This window comes from Pygoscelis adeliae, unplaced genomic scaffold (assembly GCF_000699105.1).
Source record: "Pygoscelis adeliae isolate BGI_AS28 unplaced genomic scaffold, ASM69910v1 Scaffold85, whole genome shotgun sequence".
In the NCBI taxonomy this organism is placed as follows: Eukaryota; Metazoa; Chordata; class Aves; order Sphenisciformes; family Spheniscidae; genus Pygoscelis; species Pygoscelis adeliae.
The window spans coordinates 4,898,720-4,921,753 of NW_008824900.1; the positions used below are offsets into that span (position 1 = coordinate 4,898,720).

The 23,034-nt window shown below is 38.9% G+C and overlaps 1 protein-coding gene across 1 annotated transcript in view; it reads right to left on the minus strand.

Annotated features, from left to right (window-relative positions):
* Positions 1 to 23,034, minus strand: part of LOC103917624 — a 114,715-nt gene that overhangs the window by 18,203 nt on the left and 73,478 nt on the right. The window contains exons 45-62 of the mRNA XM_009324811.1: positions 22,097 to 22,228; positions 21,019 to 21,168; positions 20,422 to 20,538; positions 18,517 to 18,690; positions 17,600 to 17,807; positions 16,173 to 16,339; positions 14,682 to 14,794; positions 13,528 to 13,609; positions 12,776 to 12,913; positions 11,870 to 12,032; positions 9,925 to 10,046; positions 8,369 to 8,509; positions 7,202 to 7,315; positions 6,685 to 6,813; positions 6,038 to 6,199; positions 4,772 to 4,936; positions 3,481 to 3,646; positions 1,968 to 2,152 (exon numbers count right to left, since the gene is read on the minus strand). Coding sequence (XP_009323086.1) covers positions 1,968 to 2,152; positions 3,481 to 3,646; positions 4,772 to 4,936; positions 6,038 to 6,199; positions 6,685 to 6,813; positions 7,202 to 7,315; positions 8,369 to 8,509; positions 9,925 to 10,046; positions 11,870 to 12,032; positions 12,776 to 12,913; positions 13,528 to 13,609; positions 14,682 to 14,794; positions 16,173 to 16,339; positions 17,600 to 17,807; positions 18,517 to 18,690; positions 20,422 to 20,538; positions 21,019 to 21,168; positions 22,097 to 22,228 — 2,628 coding nt within the window. The remainder of the gene's footprint in view (positions 1 to 1,967; positions 2,153 to 3,480; positions 3,647 to 4,771; positions 4,937 to 6,037; positions 6,200 to 6,684; positions 6,814 to 7,201; positions 7,316 to 8,368; positions 8,510 to 9,924; positions 10,047 to 11,869; positions 12,033 to 12,775; positions 12,914 to 13,527; positions 13,610 to 14,681; positions 14,795 to 16,172; positions 16,340 to 17,599; positions 17,808 to 18,516; positions 18,691 to 20,421; positions 20,539 to 21,018; positions 21,169 to 22,096; positions 22,229 to 23,034) is intronic.

The window sequence follows — 23,034 nt, forward strand, 5'->3', positions numbered from 1 at the left end:
TGTGCTTCCCTACCCTCTAATTCCAGGCTACTGACCCTGTTATCCCAGCACTGGAGCAGCCGCATGCTCGCCTGGACGACGACTGAAATCTTTTTGCATATCTCGCAGCTCACTCAAGGATAGGGATTGGGTGGTTACCATCTCATTTATGCGTTCTGCCTCTTCCTCCTCCTGTTCTCGTGATGGCCCTGGTTCATCTTCATTCCTCACTAAGCGAATTGATTTTCTTGTGTATTTCTTCTTGTGTATAAGGGCGACTGATACCGGCACGGGTTGATTCTCCGGTTCAGCTGCAGTGCCTGTTGCCGGGATTTGAGTAGCTGCAGTGCCTGTCACAGGGGTTGATCCCTGGATGGTACTCTTAAACAGTTGTTTAGCCTTAAACAAGACCTGAACCACATTCAGGAGACACAGCAATAGGACCATGCTGGTTTGAACATCCCAAGGATATTCAAAATTCTCAAGAGCTGTTGTAACTAGCCTGAAGGAGAAAGAGAAGGTGAAGGAGCCAGGGAAAGTGTCCCCCCCATCTCCCCCATAGACTGGTTCCCTGAGGAGAAAAGCTAAAAGGTGTAATTATTAATAGTTTCCGAAAAGTGGATCCCGAGGTATGGAGATGATGGCAATGCTGAGTACAAATACAAACGTACAAATACAAAAATTAGTCTCGTGACCAAAAATTTTATCACATCATAAACCAGCAGTGTTACACAATGCAGCAAAATGATATCCTTGATCCAGCTCCCAGAGGTGATACAGGGAACACATACAACAAGTAAGGTGTTACATAACACAACTTTGAGAGCAAGCACAACGACTTTAAGAGTAAATTAATCAACATTGTGACCAGCGACTGTTAAACCAATCATCTGATGAATGCTTATAACAAATTTGCCTTAACATGCTCTGGTCAGATCTGTCGTTATCTCAACCCTTTGTGCCCCACGTTGGGCGCCAAAAGGACTGTTGTGGTTTAACCCAGCAGGCAGCTGAACACCACACAGCCGTTTGCTCACTTCCCCCCGCGCCCCTCCCCACAGTGGGATGGGGGAGAGAATTGGGGGGGGAGAAGTAAAATTCGTGGGTTGAGATAAAGACAGTTTAACAGGACAGAAAAGGAAGGGAAAATAATAACAACAACAACAACAATAATAAAAGAATATACAAAATAAGTGATGCACAATGCAATTGCTCACCACCCACCAACCGAGGCCCAGCCAGTTCCCGAGCAGCGGTCACCACCCCCCAACCAGCTCCCCCCAGTTTATATACTGAGCATGACCTGTTACCAACATTATTCTCACCCTAAATCCAAAACACAGCACTGTACCAGCTACTAGGAAGAAAATTAACTCTGTCCCTGCCAAAACCATGACACCTTGAATTTATGATTTAGAATTGCTTGTGCTGGGTCCAAATCACTCAAAGTTTGTACTAGTTTAAATGCCAGCAAAGATCCACAGTGGCCTCCCATTTATCATTGAATTTATGATTTAGAATTGCTTGTGCTGGGTCCAAATCACTCAAAGTTTGTACTAGTTTAAATGCCAGCAAAGATCCACAGTGGCCTCCCATTTATCAGGGAAATTACTTCTGTGTTAAAAGCACATTCAGGAATCCTAATCTTAATTTTGTAACCAACGTGCTGAGCAGCCCTGGAACATTACTGCTGCTCTCACTTTATTTACTTACCCTCTTCAGAGAATACAACCTTTAGGAGAGGGACCCATATTTTCTATGCTTTCTAGGTATGGCTGAACTTTTTAATTCTCACCATGGTATCTTTTCACACCAAAGTGAAAAATAATGTTATTATGAGTATAAAATTGCATAGTTCCCCTGTTTGCCTGGTTACTCACCAAAACTCACACCTGAAGCCTACCTGGAAGATGCTCCATCAAACTGACAAGATTAAACAATATTCTGGAAAAATCACACTGCAATTAACTGCCACTGAAGGGTCTCACCTCAGCCTTAAGAATTGGATCCCCGCATCCATGGGCCAGAAAACTCAAGCTTCCATTAACAGCTGTTAGAGTCATTTGTCCCATGTTTTCTTGCCTTTCACCATTAATGTTGAGATAGGTATTAACGGTAGCCATCTGTTGCCCATCAGTACAAGCACTGACTTCCATTCCTTCTTCCAAATCCCCTTAGAGAATGAAAAGAGAGCACTTCATTTACAGAAACAACACTGGCAGACATTGTTGCAAAGCCAGCTTTTTAATTACTTAAGTGATCAATCAGCGTCTGAGTGTGTTAGGTGTTTGTGGAAAAAACACAAGAGGAGATAAACAGGAGAAAATTAGATCAGTGTCAGTGTTTGATTTCTCTCTTCTGTGTGGCTTGTGAATGATTTACAAATACAGATTTGCTACTGCAAAGAAAGCACTGAATTAATATAAATCTAAATAATTCCCTCAGTCACAGTGATTCACAGGCTTTTTTCTACTTTAGTCTTCCACTGTCCCTTGTTGCTGACATTTCAAAACAGCTTAGACCATGAATGAAAAGAGGGTCAGTCCCTCATCCACCCATCACACACATTAAGTTGTTTCTGCCCAAGTAGTGATGAGCATAAGTAGAAATGGTTGGTGAAGTGCGCATAGAATCTGGGTTGAGAGTTGAGTTGAATCATTTCTACAAACTTCTGACTTCAGTAATTCACAAACTAATGGTCTTAATCTGAAATACATCACAGCACTTACAAGTGAGGCCATGAACCTGGGAGAAATTCCACTGCAGAAGTGTGGAATGGCAAATCCATAACTGAAACTAGGACTGGGACTGTCAGCAACATGAGTTTGAGACAACTGTCATACCACCAGATCTACCTGGTTTGCACACAAATCTAATGTAGTTGAAGGGTGGATGAGTCACGACAGAAAGCACTTGCAGCAGGTCTCATTCCGTCTAAACTTTAGGCACAGTCTGAGCCAACAGCCCTGTTTCCTCTCTGTTGTCAGTCAGAATTGACTGCTGCTGAGAGAATCACCTGCAGAGGGTGATTTCACACATCCTATTTCATACGTCTGTTTCAGCATGGGGTAGAGTCAGCCTCTGGAGGTGCCTTTCTCTTTCTCTTCATTGAAATTGGCATGTAATGATTATCTTAGATGAGGTACACAACTTTAAGATGCCTAAATCAAGATGAAATGCCCATCTTTGATGGCATAATCCTTCCCTGGCTAGTAATCATACAAATGTCTCCCAAACTGACCCTTGTATAACAAGTTTTATGCTTCAGATTTTCATTGTCTGAAAGACCATAGCTTTAATCACCATGAAACTGAGCTAGCTTGGCACTAGAGAGACATAGCCTTTCTTCCTGCCTCTTCATACCAATGACAGCTGTGAATCATAGAATCATTGAATATCTCAAGTTGGAAGGGACCCATAAGGATCATCAAGTCCAACCCCCTGCAGGGCTACATAAAACTGAATCATATGACTAAGAGTGTCATCCGTGAAGGTACGTACCTTTCAAGTACCCCATGTAGTACTGAAAACACTCCTTTCCTTTAGAAGCAGCTACTTTTACTTTCTCTTTCTGATCAATAATCCCCTCCAGCAGGATTTGGCTCTGAACAGATGAGGAAGCAGCAGTTCCTGTCAGGCCTAGCCAAATATCTTCAAAGGCTCTTAACTGCAGCCATAAAGGAAAAACATTTATTCAAAGCCACCACACATTAATGAATGTTCAGAGATGATGCTCAAATATCAGTGCTTCCCACAGAAGGGTAAGTGGTGAGGGAAATGTTTTCCAATGCTTGTGCACTACACAGGAGTTACACTCTGAAGAGAGGCACAAGCATTAGGATGATTGGTTCAAGAGCTGAATGACTGGATAGCACAAGGCTTGTGGACAAAATTTTAATGGTAGCAATGAAAGAAACATACTCTAACAGTCAATTCCCTGTGATGCTGCTAATTTGTGCCATTTATTCCAAAACAAAGAATAGAGAAAGCCCAAGCAGAGCAGCTGATACTTCTTTCATCTCCCTTCTTTCTAAAGAGAGAGGGAAAAATAATTTAGTATTTGTCCTAGACTGTTATTGATCAAATCATCATAATTTTGTTAAGGGGTGGCCTATTGTCTCAGTTAATTATGACTGACTACCCACATTCCTTCTAATGAAGAGTTTGGATGGTGCTGACCACATTACTTTTCTGCCCCACTCTGTTGCCACCACCAGCTTCTCCATCTTATTTATTTCACAGAAAATTAAGAGCAAATGCAAAATAGAGGGGGAGAGAAAAAGGAAGAGATTTGCCTCAGAATGAGCATCATATTAGCCGTTCTGGGCCTTTCTTAAGGCCAGTTCTTTTTTCTGGCAAATGATGCTTTGTATGAGTCTCACATTTGTTTCCCTCTTTTTTTTTTTTCTTTTTTTTTTTTTTTGCTATGGTGCAATAAAACATGCCTCACCAAACAGACCAGGCGTGCTGAAGAAGGTGAGCTATAATAACACACAGCCTCTTAAAACTTTTATATACTCCAGTTGATACACACTTACTATATTTGTCACTGAGCTCTGCAGATAACTAATGTTGGTGCCTTCCTTTGTCTCTTGATCATACTGCATGTACATTGCATAACTGCTCCTTTAAAAACAGAACTAAAGAAACTGGGAGTATTTTATGTTGCCTGTACTTGCCTGCTGTTTTAAAGTCACTGGCTGCATCTGATCAGTTTGGAAGATAGATGGCACTAAGCCTTTAGAAACCAAAAACCAAACCCCAGTGCCACTAAAATAAAATAAAAACTCACTTCAATTTCCAAAGAATAGTTCTTCACATCAGCTGTACTCTGATTTTTCAAGGATACTCCAATCAACCCCTCATCTCTCCCATGATCAGCAAGGTGGAATCTGCCCTCTGATTGCAAAATGATGTTGTCTTTGTTGAGCTGGTGTTTTCCAGAGAAAACAATTACCTAAGTATGAACAAAAAAGGTATTAAAGCTTAATTCTTCCAAAGAAATGGGCTCTGCATAGAGCAGTAACAGGTTGTACAATGCTAGCATTCTCATGAAATTACACAATGAAGTAATGAACAAAACTTGTAGTTTCAGAAACCAGCACATCCTCCTTCTCACAGCACTGTCTTACTTCATTACATCTCCGGTTTCTGTGGTATAACAAAACATGTTCCATGATTACAGCATAAGACAAGACGAACAGCTGTAATATAACTATATTTTATTAAAACAAGTTCATTTTTTTTTTGGTCTTACGCTTCTCAACTACTCTAGCTAGACATTTTGATGCATGCCTTTGAAGAAAAGGATCCAAAAGAATACAGAGGCAGCTGATTTTGAAGTAACATGCATATACTTTTTTTGCATTATGAACAGGCACTAACACATCTTGGTCTTGGAAAAAGTTTTCAATCAGAATTTGGCTGCTGTTTCCCATTGCTAACAGGGTGTGTGTGACCTGCTCTGACAGTAAATGAGGAAACCAACTGAGATGCGTTTTAGCCACTGGGAACTGGAAGGAGACCACATTTATTACAAGTTTGAAGTTTTGTGTTTGTTGTGAATATCTATAGGCAACTCCGGGGTCCAATATGCACCTAAGGAAGACCATGGATGGGTCTTCGGTTTACATGTGTAATACAAAATTAAATGAAAACTATAAGGTTACACTAAGGTTCAAAAATCCATCACTACTAGCAGAGCAGCCATAAAAACTTTTACCTGCAGGGGAAGGAAAGCACTTTTATTCCTTTCTAGTTTCCTTTTTGATATCCTCCAGAAACATGAAATTAAAAGACCTTTGAGAGAGGAATAGGAAAGAACGAACATGGAGGAAGTAGGAACGTTTACAACTGTAATAGGACCTATAGAATATACTACAGTGACAAACACAACCTGTCTGCCTCAACCCATCAAAAGACACTGTTTATTTATGGTTTGTTAAGTTATAGAAGTATGGCAATTCTCGTGAAAAGTTGCAGCTGAGGAAAACTGAGTCTCCAAAACAGTAATTGCATTTAAAGTGAAGTAGGTTCAATATGTTTATGTGAGACTTACATTTGGAAGGTCACAGAACTCAAAGCTTGTATAATAGTCCAGGAAAGACGAGTAGTTTGTTTCTATTTTACCTAAAATCTTCTGTTTGGTGCATGACGTCAGGAAAATATTTTCCAGAACAGCTTCTAACTGAAATTTATCAGGATACAAGAATTGATTTCTCTGCAATGAACCAAGAAAACAAAACATGACAACAGAATCTTAGACACTCCTCCGTGCCCACTCATCCCAGCTCTCAACCTCATCCTGTCCCTGTGCTGGCTTTTTTTATTCTAGTAGCTTCAGGGTTTTAACGTAACATTTCCAAAATGTAACATTTCCACTTGCCAATGTTTTGGCTTATCAGCACAGTTACTGGTCCCCATCCTACAGAATTAACTCAACAGTTTTGCAAATTTAGGCACAAGTGACGCCTCTAGTTTGTAAGAACTCATTTTTTCTTAATTATGCTACATTTAGCTTTCTTCTTTTGCAGAGAAATATGTAAAAGGTAAAATGAAATAATAGTATTTCACAGAAAGTGGTACTCTACAGAAGCTTTCTTAAAATCCATTCAAAATTACATACAAAAACTAAATAAATTCCCATCTATTAAGAACAGCTCCCATAAAAACAGTGAGTTAACAGATACCGCTGCCTTCTCTTACCTCGTAAGTTAAATTGTGTTTGAATTTTTTGTCATCCCAGTTCAGATCTAGATATTCATTAAAGAATGCTGATCTTCGCTCTAGAGACCCACATGCTTGCAGGTGTGCCATACTTAATACTCTCTGAAGCTGGAAGAGGGAAAAAAATACATACTACTAATTTTCTAAAAAATGTGTTCAGTATATACTAGAGTATGCTTTCTGGGCAAAAATACACCCCTGTGAGAAGCCCTGAAAGGTCTATATCCACAACAGACTGCTTTAATCTCTACCAAGAAACCTAAGGCGTTGACGTTTCTGTCCTGAGGGAAAACTGCATCCCAAATACAAACATATCTGGCAACATGAAACAGAATTCTTCATAGGCTTTATTTTTCTTCCTCTGAGACATGAAAAGAAAAGGTTGACTTCAAGTAAGATTTTCATATGATAACAAGTGCAGAAAAAATTCATCCTGTGAGACTCAAACCCAGAAATTTAGCTACACCCACCCCTTCTTAGACTCAAAGACTTATACCTGACCTGAAGAGAGTGTCATACAGCCATCCCAGGCACTGATGTTCATCTTTGATTTATCCTCCAGGGTCAGTTGAATGTCAGCAGGCTGCCCACCATTCCCTGTGAGCTGCAGCTGAAACCAGAAGAAAAGGATTTGTCCAGTGAAGCAAGACTAGAACTAGCAGAAGAGCTTGCAGGATGATCTAGCAGAATGATCTCCACCCAGTGGAGACAAAAAGAAACACCATTAAAACTGCCACAGAACAATGTTAAAACTCCATTGAACTCCACGTGGCCTGGAAGCTCAGGGCCTTAGACAAACACACAGGCAAACTGCACTTTTACAACCGAGGCAACAGAAGTCTTTCTGTTATCTTCTCTGGAAGCTGCATTGGGTCTATCGTGCATAGCAATTAATGACACCAGTGGAATAATGACACTACGAGATAATTTATTCCTCTGAATACGATGCTTGAGACCTATTGACTACTTAGTGAAAACAACCTGAGAGCACCCTGTGGCACCACTATGAGTACCAAAAAGAGTCCAGATGAACAAACAGAACATTGTACAGTTTGTGCAGCTTATTATTGAGCAGAAGGACTTCAGCCTCAGCAAATGGAGTGTGCAGGCCCACACAGTGCATTTTCAGACAGAAAATATTCTGTAGTCTTTGATCTTAAAGGATGATTTGTGGAGTTCTTCCTTTTTCCCCATATATGCTTTGCAAGTGCACCTCACAATTTAATTTAAAGCCTTTCTAGTCTTGCACATTTTCACACTTGTGTTGCAATTTCCTATACGGTCCAAAAATTTAGGTTTGCTCTATGTGCATATCAAAGGGTTTCTGGCTTTTTTGGTGTGTGGAATAGGAGTTTGTTCATCACTTTGTGGACAAAACCTGCCTCATTTTCATTGCTAGGCTGGCTCCTGTGCACTTCTGGCTTCTTACCATCGAAAATGGGTCAATGCTAAAACTGTAAGACAGATACTGTCAGTGAGCAACAGTTATGCTTAGAAAAGGGAACAATGCTGGTGGTTTGGACACAAGGAGATAATAGCATCTGGTGCTCTTTACGTTTTTCAGGATGATATCTGGTTCTGCAATTCTTTGAGATGAAAGGTACACTAACAGTAAATATAGTATTACAGCTTTGTATTTTGCAGCCCTTTCTCATGATCTCACCTGCTGGTTGTACTTTCTGCCTCTTCTTTCTGACAGGGAATGGACCTTCAGTTGCTTCAGAGTGTAATTAAACGGGTGGGCAAGAGTGGCTCTGTAGTTCGTACGGTCTCTTCCAAACTTCAGAGATGACGACACTGATACCTGATCCATATCAACAGATGTAAAAGGAACTTGTGAAATAAAACACCTCTCACATACTGACCTCAAACATACACCCAGTAAAATTTCCCTGTATCTTTTCCTCAGATGAATTATCTGCGTAAGAAAGTCCTTTTTAAAGTAGTGAGGCAAATTAATGTTCAAATGAGGACATTCTTGCTACTTGAATTTCCTGCATGGCACAGCTGAAAGTAAAACTATTCTCTGTATTTTACTAAAATCATGAACCATGCTTAAGTTTGATGAGGCTTAAGTTTGGTCTCATCTTTAGGCACTGTAGGCTCCACTACCGCAGAGTGTTTAGATGCAGTTTGCAAAGCTGAAGCACAAGAAAAAACATTTGCAGAATCAGGAACTAAATTCTGTAATGTTGCTGGGAGCAAAATATTTTTGTGGCAATTTAAATAGTGGTGGCATTTAAATAGTTGTGGTAATTTAAGTAGTAGTACAAAAATACATTCTATACAACTTCTAAAGTAAATTTTGGAATTTTAGCACTTTTTAAAGAAATTAAGAAGTTCTAATTCTTTTTGCAGGCACATTTAAGTTTCTGTATGTTAACATATTTTACACATTGTCTTTTATCTTTCCTTTATTCAGAAAACAATGTAATACTCAGCCAAGGTGCTGTATTTCAGACACACATATAAAGATGGCATAGTTAGTTGCAAGCTTCCCTATTTAACCACATTTGGAAATCAACTTAACCAAAGTTCTCCTAGTTCTGTCTTTTTAACTATTTATAGCTTTAAAAAACAATGCTTACTTTAAGAAAATAAAAACTGGTTTAAACTGTGCCAAAGTTGTCATTCTCACTAATAAAGAGGAGAATGAAAGAATGAAGTACAGAAGAGCTTCAACTGAACCAGTAATGCTGAAAATGCTAGGCACAGGTATGTGTCACACTTCTATGTGGGTAAACATAGCACATATCCATGCAACAGGTAGGTTCTTCATCCTTTTCAACCTCACACTAATGCTCACACTTACTCATTTGTCTTAGATTTTATTTCTTTTCCACTATGCTGCTTTAAACATGACGTTTGTGCTATTCTTTCCATCTACTCTCAAAAGCTGTCCTAGAGCCTTTGAGAGTGTTGGGAATGGCCTTTATCCAGTGCTTTGAACTACATGCATTTCATTGCCTTTGGTTATGCAGCAAGCTGTGGAGTTACTGCAAACAAAAAAATAGTATGGCCTGAAAATGCTTCCAACAAGAATACTGGCTGCTCATCTTTCATAGTCGTAGCCTTTTATACATAGAAGAAGGAGGATAGTTTGCCTCCTACTTGCATTCCCTGGCTTGCTTAATACCCCTTCTTTTTTTTAAAAAAAAAAAAGAACCACTTGATATTCTTGTAATTCTCCTGACATTTATTTGCTCTGGGCTGCTGTACCTGGTCCTTCTCATTCCAAATGACAGTAAGATCATCCCGGTGACTGCGTGCTGAATGCTTCACATGTAAGTTGATCCTGGCATGCCGTGGGAAAGGGATGGAGAGAGGATGGAAAAGTTCCACTACAAGGGAAAAAAGCAAGTAAGTTTTCCCCACCACAAATCATGACTGTTCATTTTCTGATAAAGAAAAAGGCATAGGAGATACTCTCCCACAGGTAGCAGGGCAACAGTTGGTTCCCAGAGAAAACATGGTCTTTGCTCATACGCGCACGTGCACCTACCCAACAGCCACAATGACTTCAGTGTGCTGATTTCTGCTGAATATGAAGAAATGTAAGGGAAAACAAGAGTCCTCTATTTACCAGCAAAACAGTAATTACCTGCAATAATCAAAAGATTGATACCTACACTCAAAGCAACTTCCAGCAAGAACAGCCAGGAAAGTAATCTTTATGAAGCTGAGATGACCTTACACTGGAAGAGGAACAGCTTACAACTCTCAAACGAGTAAGTGCAGTTATTTTCTCTACTTTCAGATAACATAGCCTCAACATAAGGGTTTAGCACCTCAAGGTAGTGGCCAGCATGACTAGTGCTCCCCTGCAGTGCCCAGTGTAGTAAAGTAACAGAATTTACTACGGTTTCCGAAAAAAGCCTCAGAAATGGGTGACAACAAAATACCAAAAATAAAATTATATTCAGGAGGGACAAAAACATACAAAGGAAGAAGAAAACATAAAAATAAACAAAAATGAACTTAAAATGAAATGTTTTTACTCTCCAAATTCAAAGGGATACTTGGGCAACATTCAGAAAAAATGTTATCTGTGGGATGTGTCTCTTTATGCCTCTAGTGCAGTGACTGAACGACAAATCTGAGATGTGGGTCACCTCAAAACCCTTTCCTTCTCTCAACTGCGAGAGATTTTCATATAGGTACCCACTTCATAGTGAGTGACTCTGGCCACTGGATTACTGGGTTTTTGAGGCTGAATCTTCCTCAAGCTACATGTGCACTTGTGGAGCCGGGAGCATTTCTGGCTAGCAAGTCCAGGTGTACACCTCACACATGTTGCAACCTCACAGCATGGTAAGGCTACAGATCCTATAAAGCTCCTCCTCAGTGCCTTGACTCCTCCTGGAAGGAAATACATATGTTTCTTTTCCAGTACTTTCCAACTGGATCCTTAAGTCATAAAATTACAGAACCAAGACCCTGATCTACACTGCAGAGTGTACTGCTGCTCATACTACATGTATTCTCCCCGTCTCCCACCAAAGTTGTTTGTGTTTGTGAAAAAAATGAAACATTCACTGGCACAGAACTATGGAACTATTTTATTCAAAATGGAACCATCAGGAAGAAGAGAGGGACAGCCCCACACATTGGATTTCTCATTCAAATCACTGCTCTGAATGAAACCAAATGCAGATGTGAACCCCAGTCAGCCACCTCCCAGCTAAGTATCGTAGAACCTTGGCTAGAATGAAAGTAGCTGCAATACTTTAACTCTCTTCTCTGTTTGCAAATGGTGTCTTGTCCAAAACTAGTTCCTAGGTTTCCTTTGCTCTTCATTAAATATTTAAAATGTTCAAAAGCAAATATAAAAATAAACCCAAATGTTTCACTTAATCCAGAGCACTTCTGAAATTTGTTGTAAAATAACAGTAGACATTTTAATTTGTTGATGACTTTTCACTCTGGCCAAACTCTTTCCTGGCACTACTGAAGTTTATTTAAGCTTTACATTCCATATCCACAAAACAGAAATAGCGTTCTGAAGTGGACATTTCTAACAGCCAAACTCATGATTTTAAAGCAAATAAGATCTTAGAAGGCCTGGATTGAAACCATTTGAATACACATTTTGAAATCAGATTTATGTGATTTAGTTTAGTTTATAGTCTGCTATCAACACTGGCAAAAGACTTGAGAAACGTACCCTGAATGTCATGACCTCCAGGCAACTTTGGGAAGAGTCCAGTGTAAGTGCCTGTTACCTTTACCTCTTTGCCATCCCACAGAGCAATGTGCCTCAGCATACGTGTTCTGTTGCCTTTTTGGTAAACCATCATAAACACAAGCTGCCTTGGAAGAATTTTTAACTAAAAATAAAAGAGGGGAAACATATTAAATCCCAAGTTCTCTGAAAAGTTAAAAACCTAAGTATGTAATTTTGATACCATAAAGTCCTATGGAATCTAGCTTTAGAAATGTATTTATAAAAGGTCTAGTACAATAATACCCTAATGCCCATTGCTTTTGTATAAGCAACTATTCATTTCTACTTGACTTTATTTCTAAAGTAAGTCACCTTCACACATAATGGAACACACATAAATAACTGAGTATCCCCTTTACAATAGTCTTTTCTTATTATATATTTTGATTTTCTATCTCTTTTTTATCTCACTGAATAATTCTTACATCAGGATGACGACCATTACAGAATAAATCCAGCAGACAGCACAAACAATAATATCTATTTGTGACATCTTTTCTTCCTTATTTAGAAAAAGAAATATGTGCAGAACCTGCATAATAAAAATTGGCAATTGGCCAGTTTGTAATATATTATTATTCTTATTTCCTATATATCCTATATATGTGCTCCATCTATAGGAGCAAACAAATATAAAACCAAACAACAGTTTATATCATTGGACACCCAACTAATGTACAGTCGAACGCTTGCTCATGCTACTGGAGAAATCAAGGGCAAAACACTTCATAGCAGCTGGAGCTGTATTTGACCCTCACTGTTTGGCAGCCAGCATCCTGAATGTCACACTCCATAAACAGGGCCAGTCACAGCTTGCCTTTTGCCATCTGAGTTGATGATACCAACCTGGGACACTGTCTGTATTATTTCAATGACATTAGTGTAGCTGGTTCCAGTGAAAGTTAGCTTAGCTGTGACATTGAAATCCTTTTTTTCCATCCTGACGTAGAGTTTGCCTTTTGCTTCACTCATGTCATAATTTACCTTTTCAAGTTCCCATTAAATTAAAAAAAAAGAGAGAGAAAGAGAGAGAGAGAGAGAGAAAATAAACTTAAATATTGTGCTCGCATTCTTCGCACAGTATGTTATATTATGGTCCTCGGGACCTAAGAGAGATCTGATTTGTCATTTTCTCTTATGTTCACTTTATAGAAGGCACAGCTACAAAATAGTGTAAACTGAATAACACGCATAAGAAATTATTTTTTACGTGAGGAGCAACTGTGCTGCATTTGCCTGACAACCCCTTTCATCTTCCTTGCCTATCCTTGCTGTTGTGTATTTCTGCACTGCAAACAGCCAACATCCAGAACTGCTTTCTGCCCAGTCTCTCTTTCCTTAGTAGCCAGAATAATTAAAAATGTTCCTGAGAGGAGTCTACCAGTCATAATTAATGCAGATGCACAGAAGCAGAGTCAAATGGAATAAATCCTTTCCAGTAGGTTGGGATTCTTAGCATCTTTGAAAACATGAACATCCTCAACAACAACAAAAAGGTCAGAGATACTAGTACTAGAAAGAATGCAGCTTGACTCCTAAAATATTAGACAAGTCTAATTTGTAGTGATGTACGTGACAGATAACTGGCAGATAGTTACCTTAGAAGATAGTTCTGCTGCACTGGGGAAGTACTGTAGAAAGAAGGGATGAGTCTGGAGTGCTTTTACATTCAACTCTTCACTAAAGGGAAGAAACGCACTTTTGTTCAACAATATTTCAGAAAGTCCACTCTCATTGACAGCACAAGTTCATCTGAGTAATCTCTGACTCTGCCACAGCTTTTAGAGTCACAAATCGCAGTACCTTCCACTGAACGCCTACCCAGCTCACATTTTTTGATGCATTCATACAAAGGTAAAGGAGACCAAACAGCAGTGCCACCTCTGACCTTAGTAGAAAATCTGCGTGTGCATGCGAGAGACAGAACATGGCCCACTGGATCAGAAATTATTTTGGCTAGTAATTTACTAGCCATAGTAAATGCATCAGCTTTTTAAAAATGAGATAGATATTTTGGAATCTGACTTTGCAAGCATTGTCATGGTTTCCAGACTTAGAATTTACAATTATTAGAGAGTTTAACAGAACTTACAAGACTTCTCAGTGCAAAGGTCTTTTGCTAGAAACTTAAGAAATATCTGAAATACCCCAAGGCTGAAAATATTACACCTCTTAAACACCCTTCAAAAGCTTAAAGTTTTGTTTATATGCTATACCAAATATTTCTGTTTAGACACTGATTATCACACTTCTAAAGTAAAGAATTATTCTATTCATTCTTCATTTCTTTAAAGAACTTTGAAAATTTTTAGAAGACAGAAAAAAATAGAGAAATTAGCCCAGCAGATACAGCCATAATGATATCAACTTAGAAAACTGAGTCTTCATAATTTTACAAGGTTCAACTATGCCAAAACGATTTAATACGATTTAAAGTTACATCAAGTTAGGGTGTATTTTTAAGTATTTGTCTGGCTCAGACCTAGAGTTTTCTGGGTTATTTCACTGTCTGCTACTTTGATGCTGTGGGGGCAGGCAAAAAGACAAGCATGCCCCAAACTGCGAGGAGGGGAAACTCTCTGCAGCCCTTCATAAACTTCCTGAGGTATACAGACTATTTGGTGTGGCTATGCACTTTATCAAAGATTTGTTATCCATTTCACCAGTGCTTTGGTGACTAAACAAATAACTTTTTCCATAGAAACACAGTGGCCTAATGACATTTTTACAGTGCTCCAAATGACCCTTTTACCCTTGCAGGTCTTTTTTCCTCCTGATGGTAAAGGAGAAGTTTGTGTTTTGTTCATAGGTCAGCCTCAGAGCTCCTTCAATTTCATTTTCAGTCAGGACTTCTTGAATGGTCATCTATGGGGAGAAGACAGTAAACAAACCACACGCCATAGCTTCTACCCAGCAGTTCACCTAAACTGAGCACAATCTGTTGACTGAATAAAAACCATTACGTTGACTGAAGTTTACCTTCCAGACGGGCCTTCTAGATCCTTTCTAGACCTAAACCAAAAGCATCAAGAGATGTCGTCTTTTTTTTTTCTGTATGCTTCCATAGCTACTCATTTGCACTATTGACAAATATTAGCCTTACTTTCAATGTAGCCTTATCCGATTCAAGTCTAGAGCCACTGGTTCTTGTTTGTGTCTTCTCCATTCTTCTTTTTCATATACTGTAAAGAAACTGCCTTTCCTTCTTTTTTTGATGAAGCAGATGGAGCTCTACAAATATTTTACTCCAGGGTATTTTCTTCCTCCCACAGCTGCTGGCTCCTCTACAGCTTTATCCTGAAACTGCTAAAGAATCCCTCTGGGGAAGATGAGCACTGTCTCCTACACTTAAATATCAACACATGTTGTGTTTGCCGAAGTCTGTGGGAACAGTAATTTCTGAAGTCCCATGATTACACTCATACCTTATACATGAATAAGGCACCTAAAGAATTAGCATCTCTGTTCTTCTTTTTTTCACTCAAACATTTAGAGGATAAAAGACATTCCACTAAAGATTCAGGGGGAAGAAGCAGGGGATATATCTAATATCTTTTAATAAAATGTTGGCATTAAATATTCACCTGAAACACTGACACTTAATATGCAGGTTTAATATTGCTCTAACATTTATTTTCAGAAAAGTCTACCTTTAATCTTGTATCCTAGCTACATATCCTTTTATTTGAAGAGAAAGTGATGGATGACTTGGATGTGCTGTTCTGTGTACTACCCTCCAAAATGGAAGGAGACATTTCAACTAATACTTCTTTCTCCCAAGGGATGAACAGGTACAGCCTTTGTTGATCCTATCAGGTAGTTTGGAATACAAATCTATTTCTGTTTATCAAACACTGAAACATTTTAGGTATCTATGCTACAAATGGTTTAACCAAGCCAAGGAATTCTCTAGGTATGAAGGACAGCTGTTTTCTACCAAAAGTCCCTTCTACTTTAGTTAAGCTGTATCAGCTAGGAACTGACAGTAAATGAGTGTCTTCCTGAAATGATTAATCCTGAAATCGGAGATTTCAGGTACCTGCTGAGTTTCCTTGGAAACAGATCATTAGCTGTGTACTTAAGCTAAACAAGGATTCAGATAAACTGGGCCAAGTCACCTCTCTGCACTTGTATAAACCTGGAGTAATTTCACTGAGGCCACTGGAAGTGCTCTGGATTCATGCTAGTGTAACTCAGATGACAGCTCTAATCAAAGCACCACAGAAGATCTATGGTTTGTTACCTTAAGAAAGAAGGGAAGTCCCAGATGATGGAGAAGTGATATTGAATGCTTCACCTCTGCCATGAATTCAAATATACCATAGAGTTGAAAGTCTGTGTCAACATCCATAGTCACAGCTATATCTTTCTCGTCATATTGGATTTCACAGATAGTCTTGGCTTTGTTTTCTAAATAGCAAGAACAAAATAGTGCCATTTTGAGGGCTCATTTTCAAGGAATTTCAGTACTGCCTGCATAAAATGAATCCAGCCAGCTTTTGGGTTAAGACATTCATCATGACAAAGTCATCCATTCAGGATGACAAGAGCTTCGGCCTGTGGAGAAGTGAAGAATTTTTTGGATGTGCTTGAACATACAAAGTCTTGAGTTAACAGAGCTTGTATACCCACGTACAAGTGTTAAGTGACAAGTCAGTTCCCAACAGTAATGCGTTTTCGCAGCTAGAGCTGACTAGCTTATACAGCCGACTGTAGCACTTGGCAGGTGGTAGCCATTTCTAGAGAAGATCTCTGAGCTGTTTTGACCTCTAGTGACTCCCGCAGTTCCAGCTACAGCAGAACAACACTGCTCAAACAACACGACTTAAAGACCTTTCCCCCACTTTCCTACCAGTTTTTCATATTTGAAAAAGAAAATACAGACTGCTAAGAGATAAAAATTAGATGAGAGATGTGAAACCCCAAAACTTTTTACAGAGAAGACAAAAATCACAGACATGTATGCAATCATACAGTGACCACTCTGGTGGCTGTCCTGAAAGCCACCTGTTGTCCTATTGCTTTTTTCAGAATGGGTGAAAGGAGATGGTGCCACTAACATTAGTATTGATTCAGTGCCTGCTAACCTCAGTAATTCCTACTCTTTGGTGCTCCCACAGTTGTTGAGGTTTTTTCAACGTGAATATACTCCCATGTGGGCACTGAAGGTACTTGACCACAATGTAAATCACCAGTTGAGGGATATGCAGATAGGATTCATGTCAGGGCAGGTTTTAGGGATAGACCGGCTTATTCAGGATGGGTCTGTCTCCCCTCCACTGATCAAACAACAAAAGCCATTCATAATTATTTTCAAAACCCACTTTAAACTACACCTGATTCACATTTTTTGTGCTCTATAACAAGGTTCTTTGTGTAATATTGGAAAAGACAGTTTCTTTATTTTATGCAGCTAAGTATCTTGGGGATCACCAGTTTTACCAGGTGTTGTACCACATGAGATCTTTCCTGGAATTAAAAAACCAGCTGTAATGTAGCTAATAACAGATGCAGTTTAAGAATGACAATTGTACTTACATACAAGAAAAAGCTCCTTTTTAGGTACTACCAGCAGATCTTAGTCAGTTTGTAGCTATTGACGGAATAGTTGAAACATCCTCAAAGAGCTGTTATATAACAAGAAAGCTGCAAGGAATGCCAGGTACCTACCTGATTTCTGAAAACTGAGAATCAAGTTGATTGCCTTAGGGTAGCCAGATGCCTGTAGTGCCTCGCTACTGTGTACACTTTGGCAAAAGATATCCACTTGGTGACCAACATAATAGGAGTTTATTATGTATGTGATTGACGTTTCTCCAGCTGCAATATGCATGTATCTTTCTTGAGTAGTGTTTCTCCCTCGAAAAACCACATCTATCTAAACAGTGACATGTAGATATAAGTTTTTGAAACAACATTTAAATACTATTTAATTTTAAAATAGAAGACAAATGGAAGTGAAAGAAAGTTCTCTCTAGTCTATACTTATGTTAAAAATCCATCCATTAACAAAAAAAATCTTAGCCTTTCATTAATCATCTATGACTTTCCAGCATGAAGTCCATTCAATTGAATGAATTTCAAACCATGCCAGCCTCACTGATTTATGTCAAATTCTCACTAGATTCTCTTTTATCCCACAAAAACATGACTGCCTTTATATGAAGGATCCTTGATCCACGCATATTGCCAATATGTACTAGATAGTAGGTACGCCAACACTTCCTTGAAAATGGCACTTAAAGTAGTACTTCGTTAAATATAAAATTCCCATTAAAGTACATAGGAGCAATATTCCAATTCCCGATGCAACGTTCTGAAACTATTCTCCTGTAGAGTTACAATATCAACAATACATACTGTACTAACACTGATCAGAATGGAATAATCTGGTCCAGAAAGCAGTCAAAAAGAAATTTTCTATTTCAGTAGTTCAGGTTTTAGCCATCCATAGTTTTTAAATATCAGAAAATCTCAGCTTCCATCCTGTACCTTACAAAACAGTAGTTTTCATTCCAGCCACGGGCTATTACTTTATAATAAGGACAATAATTTTAAAGGAAAAAAAAAAAGAAAAAGGGAACTACCTGTAAAGATGATGGGACTCCGGCTTGTAGCAGCCATGGCCAAGTATGATGGAAATTCCCAGTTATGTTGGTACTTATTTCAGACTCCTGGATTTTTCCTTCGAGAACTGTCAGGTCAGCACCATAATGCACTTTCATACTAAAGCTCTTGATCACTTTCAGGTTCAAGATAGCCTGTGTGCAACAAAGGTAAATTGTGAAAAGGCAGCTTTGTAAAAGGTAAAGCTCCTGTTAGTCAGGGTTCTTTCTTCGGTTCAAGCAGTATCATCTCAAAGATGTGTCAAAAAAATTAATCTTGTATAATTTTATAACACAACATAGTTACAGATGTCCCTTTTATTTTTAAATTCAACATTTTAACATGTATTCTCCAGTATGGACATGCCTTAACCCTATTCAAGCAGTTACAAGATTAATAAAGAGTAAGTGTTGTGCTGTAGGCTTGTGTATCTCGGCTAAAAAAATATGCCAGGTAATCAGTCTGGGAGGAAAATACCATTTGGAATGTAAACCATGAAATCATATCAGTACTCACCCCTGTCTAATCTATACAAGGTACACTGCAGATCTATCAGACAGACTAGGCATATGAGCTAAAATGCACTGCCCTCCTTGTGCAGTGCATGCTGCAAGCTCAGCTGTGGCTTGGGCTCTTCACACATTGGGAGCCAACCTCCAACCTCCTATTCCTACGAAAAGTTCTGGTCCAGCAAGCTATTCTCCCAATCCCTCGAGAACCAACTGAGCTTCTGGATTCCCCTTAAGAACAAAGTGAGCATCTGGACTCCCCTCCACCCTGAACTTTACGGGGCTGGGGGGGGGAACAGAGAGAAAGAGAGCAGGAAGGAGAGGGAGGAGGGAGAAAACGAAAAGATAAACGTCTTTAAAACAGAAGCAGGCAGTATGACCCATGTATATTGGGACAATATCCAAATTCAGGAAAATCTTATTCTATCAGGAGCGTAAGCAGCAATGTGCTTTTCCATCTCCATGCTCCACCTAGACAGATAGCACCTTCCCCAACTTCCTTTCGCTTCTGATGGCTTACAGAACTCAGGACTACAATCTGCATGGCAAGAAAGTGACTGGTTTGTTACCTGTCCATTACAGTGACATTTCATTTTACCACCACCACACTTCTCTGCCTCATCTTATCCCAGCTCTTTCCAAAATAGTCCTTGTATGCACAGGTACAGACTTCAAATGTCCCAGACCATTCATTTTGCACAAAAAATTAACAGTTTGCACATCCTGCAATGCACTTTCATGATTAATACTCCACCATACTTCAACTTACATATTGAAGGGCAGTAGACACTGCTGCTCTCTCTGGCAACTGAATTAAAGGTAAGGAAGGCCCAACTTAAGTAGAGTACAGGTAAAGAAAAGCACTGGGTCTAGAAATAATTATAAATGAGAATGAAAGCTGGGGTGGTGTGACAACACAGACACCTTAATTCTGAAGGATACTTTATTGAAGGTTAGATTGTATTTTAAAATGTTGAGAACCATCTTTCCCACTTGTACCTGTGACATTAGGCAGATTGTTTATGTTTGTGGTTTGCTCCACTTCGGCTATGTTTTGTAGCAATAAGCTTTTTCTCCTGATTAAATCTTGACTTTTAAGTGAAGCAGTATTATGAAGCAACTTTGAAATCTGCTACGATCTTATGCAAGATGGCATAACAGAATAGAAAAGATGATAAAGATGCCAAAGTTAACAACTGAATGAGTAAAATTCTACCCTCCTTGACAGAGAGAGAAAAATTTCACCTAAACAGCAAATGCACAAAGTCACATCTACACCCTCTGTTCTTTGCCACCTGACTTCTACAGCTACTGCTTCCATCATGGCATGATTCCTGGCTGGATTCATGTCTCCCCTGCCATTGTCTGACAACTTACCTGCAACTCAATCCTGTCTTCTATTTGCAAAGTCTTCAGTGCCTCTATGTTATGAGTAAGTTTGTAGTTGAGAGACACAACATCCAACTTCTGGACAAAGCTCAGTTCTTCTGTAATCTGTTCAGTCCAAATAAAATACGACAAAAGTTAACTGTGGCACATCTCTGATATTGAGGCTGCTCTGATTAATTGGAATTATTGTACTAATTACACACTAGAGTAAAATTATGAAAAATACGAAAAATTTATGGTGGAGAATTGTCTAATTTTTTTATAAGTCACAACTTCGTCCTGTAATAGGGAATATGCTGCACCAAATGAAGATACCTGATAAGAAAGATTTGATACAGTTTGCAAATGGGAGTCATGGATCATTGCTGATGTCGAATTTGTTGCTAGAAGGGATTGCACAGAAGGAGTGGCTGAAAGATACTGCCTTCATTTAATTAAGGCCTTTAAAACCAAACCAGTCCCTGCAGAGTATTCCTATAAGGGCCTCATGCACAGATATTTCAAATGGAAAAACAGTATTTACCAAATCAATTAGCTCACTTTAACCTCTACTTTACATCTTACTAATACGGAGGAGACACTTACTTGCTTGCTGTTCACACAGAAGTGAGTACGTCTTTTATAGAAGTCACTGTTTTTTTCTGATATCACATCAACTAACATCCTCATAGGAATGCCAATGTCAGCAGCTCCTTGAATATTATGGGTCAGCACTGCATCCAACTCTTGTCTTTCCTGTTAATATTTCACAGCTTATATAGCAAAGCATGTGTAGAACCCAAAGCTTGCTGCAATACACAGCTCGAAACAGAAATTTAGCAAATCTGTCTGTCCTATATTTAATACTAATTAAAACCAATTGCACTGAACTTAGGGAAGTTACACTGGGAAAAAGAAAAAAAGCAAGCCTAACAGATAAGATAAAAAAATATACATTTCAGCTAAGAGGGAAGAAGGTGTAAATGCTTCTCTCTGGTGGCAAAGAACTCCCACTAGCTATCTGTTTCTCTACAGCACAGAAATATGCAGAAATTACCAGTTACGGCAAGAAAGTGAATAATCAAAAGGAAGATGCTTCTCTCTGTGTGCATTCTACTCTCCTGCACTGATGACAAAGGAAGCCAAACTTGTAATTGTCAACAGGAAAGCAAGAGATTCACAGCCTTTCTTGTGTTGTCTTACTGAAGAAACAAACAGCAGTGTCTCAATTAATCACTGCCTATTATTTTGCAATGTAAATCACAGTCATCACTCTATAAATCACAATCATCTTCTTGTGCATTTCTATATACTTTCATGATGAATGAAGAGTGTTATATTGGAGTACCTGTTGTATATCTGGAGTGAGATCAGCATTTGTGGGTTTGCATGTCTTATCATATTTGCCATATAATATAAGGAACGTCAAGTTGTACAATATAAAAAAATAAAATATATACACCCAAAGAGCATAACAAGGAAATGATTCAGAAAGTGCCACAGCCTGTATCCTATTATCTTAGACATCTGTTTTACTGCACATTACAGGTGCCAGGTTTCCAAAGATTTTATTTTTATTCTGGCATTTATTACTAAAGCTTGACTATTTGTACCCAATAAAATAGTTTAGAATATGTCACTCAGTACTTTGTACATGCAGTCTAACAGTCTGCAGGATACTTACATCAGTGACTTTTAGTATAAGGAGTCCTTGTAATTTACTTCCATCAACAGTGATCAATGTCTGTGAATCTAGGTTCATTTTATCCATCAAAACATAGCCTGAACTGTCAATTTTTACTGGTGCTCCAAGATCCTGTACAAGCAAAAAAAAAAAAAAAAAAAAAATTAAAAATTCACCACTTTTACACTCACCCACAGATACACTATACACCTGAAACTTTTTATTCCTAATAAGTAGCTCTAATAGCACCTAGCTGTAAGTCTAGTATATCAGGCAGCATATCCATACGATGTTTCAGAAATCTTGACAGCTTTTTATTACATTTTATACATTTTGCCTTTTTCATTTTGAAGACGTCTGACATATTTTGGTAAGTGAGCCAGCATAAATAGAACACAGGACAACGTGGCAGCTCCTCCTGCCTAAGTGAAAAGTCAGTTAATTTTCTATGCTTGGCATTGCTCCAGTGGCCCAAAGCATCCATAAATCTAGTGAAACCAGACAGTATACATAGGTTTATTATGGCAGCTCTGGTTTTGGAAGAAGGCAAGTGAATGTCATCTTTGCATATTCAGATTTACCCTGACTTGCATATTGAATCCACAGATCATTCTGTGATAACATCTCTCAAACCTTCCACACACTTCTGTCCTTTCCATTCCTGCCTATATAGCACTGACTGGTGGGATCTGTGAGAGGCCAAGTGCCATGATACCGGGATTTCCAATAGCAATACAAATTTTCAGTAAGAAAAGTCAGTGCGCAATCCAGCTAAATTTAGATCTGCTACTTCAGGAAATCCTGCTGCAGAATTTCTCCCCCTTCACCTACCTACAACGGTCTGTCCTGGGAAAACAAACTACTGGGCAAGAGTTGAAGGAAAAAGTGCCATTTTTCAGTCCTCCATCAAAAGGCAAAAGGAGCTCAGCATGTCATGC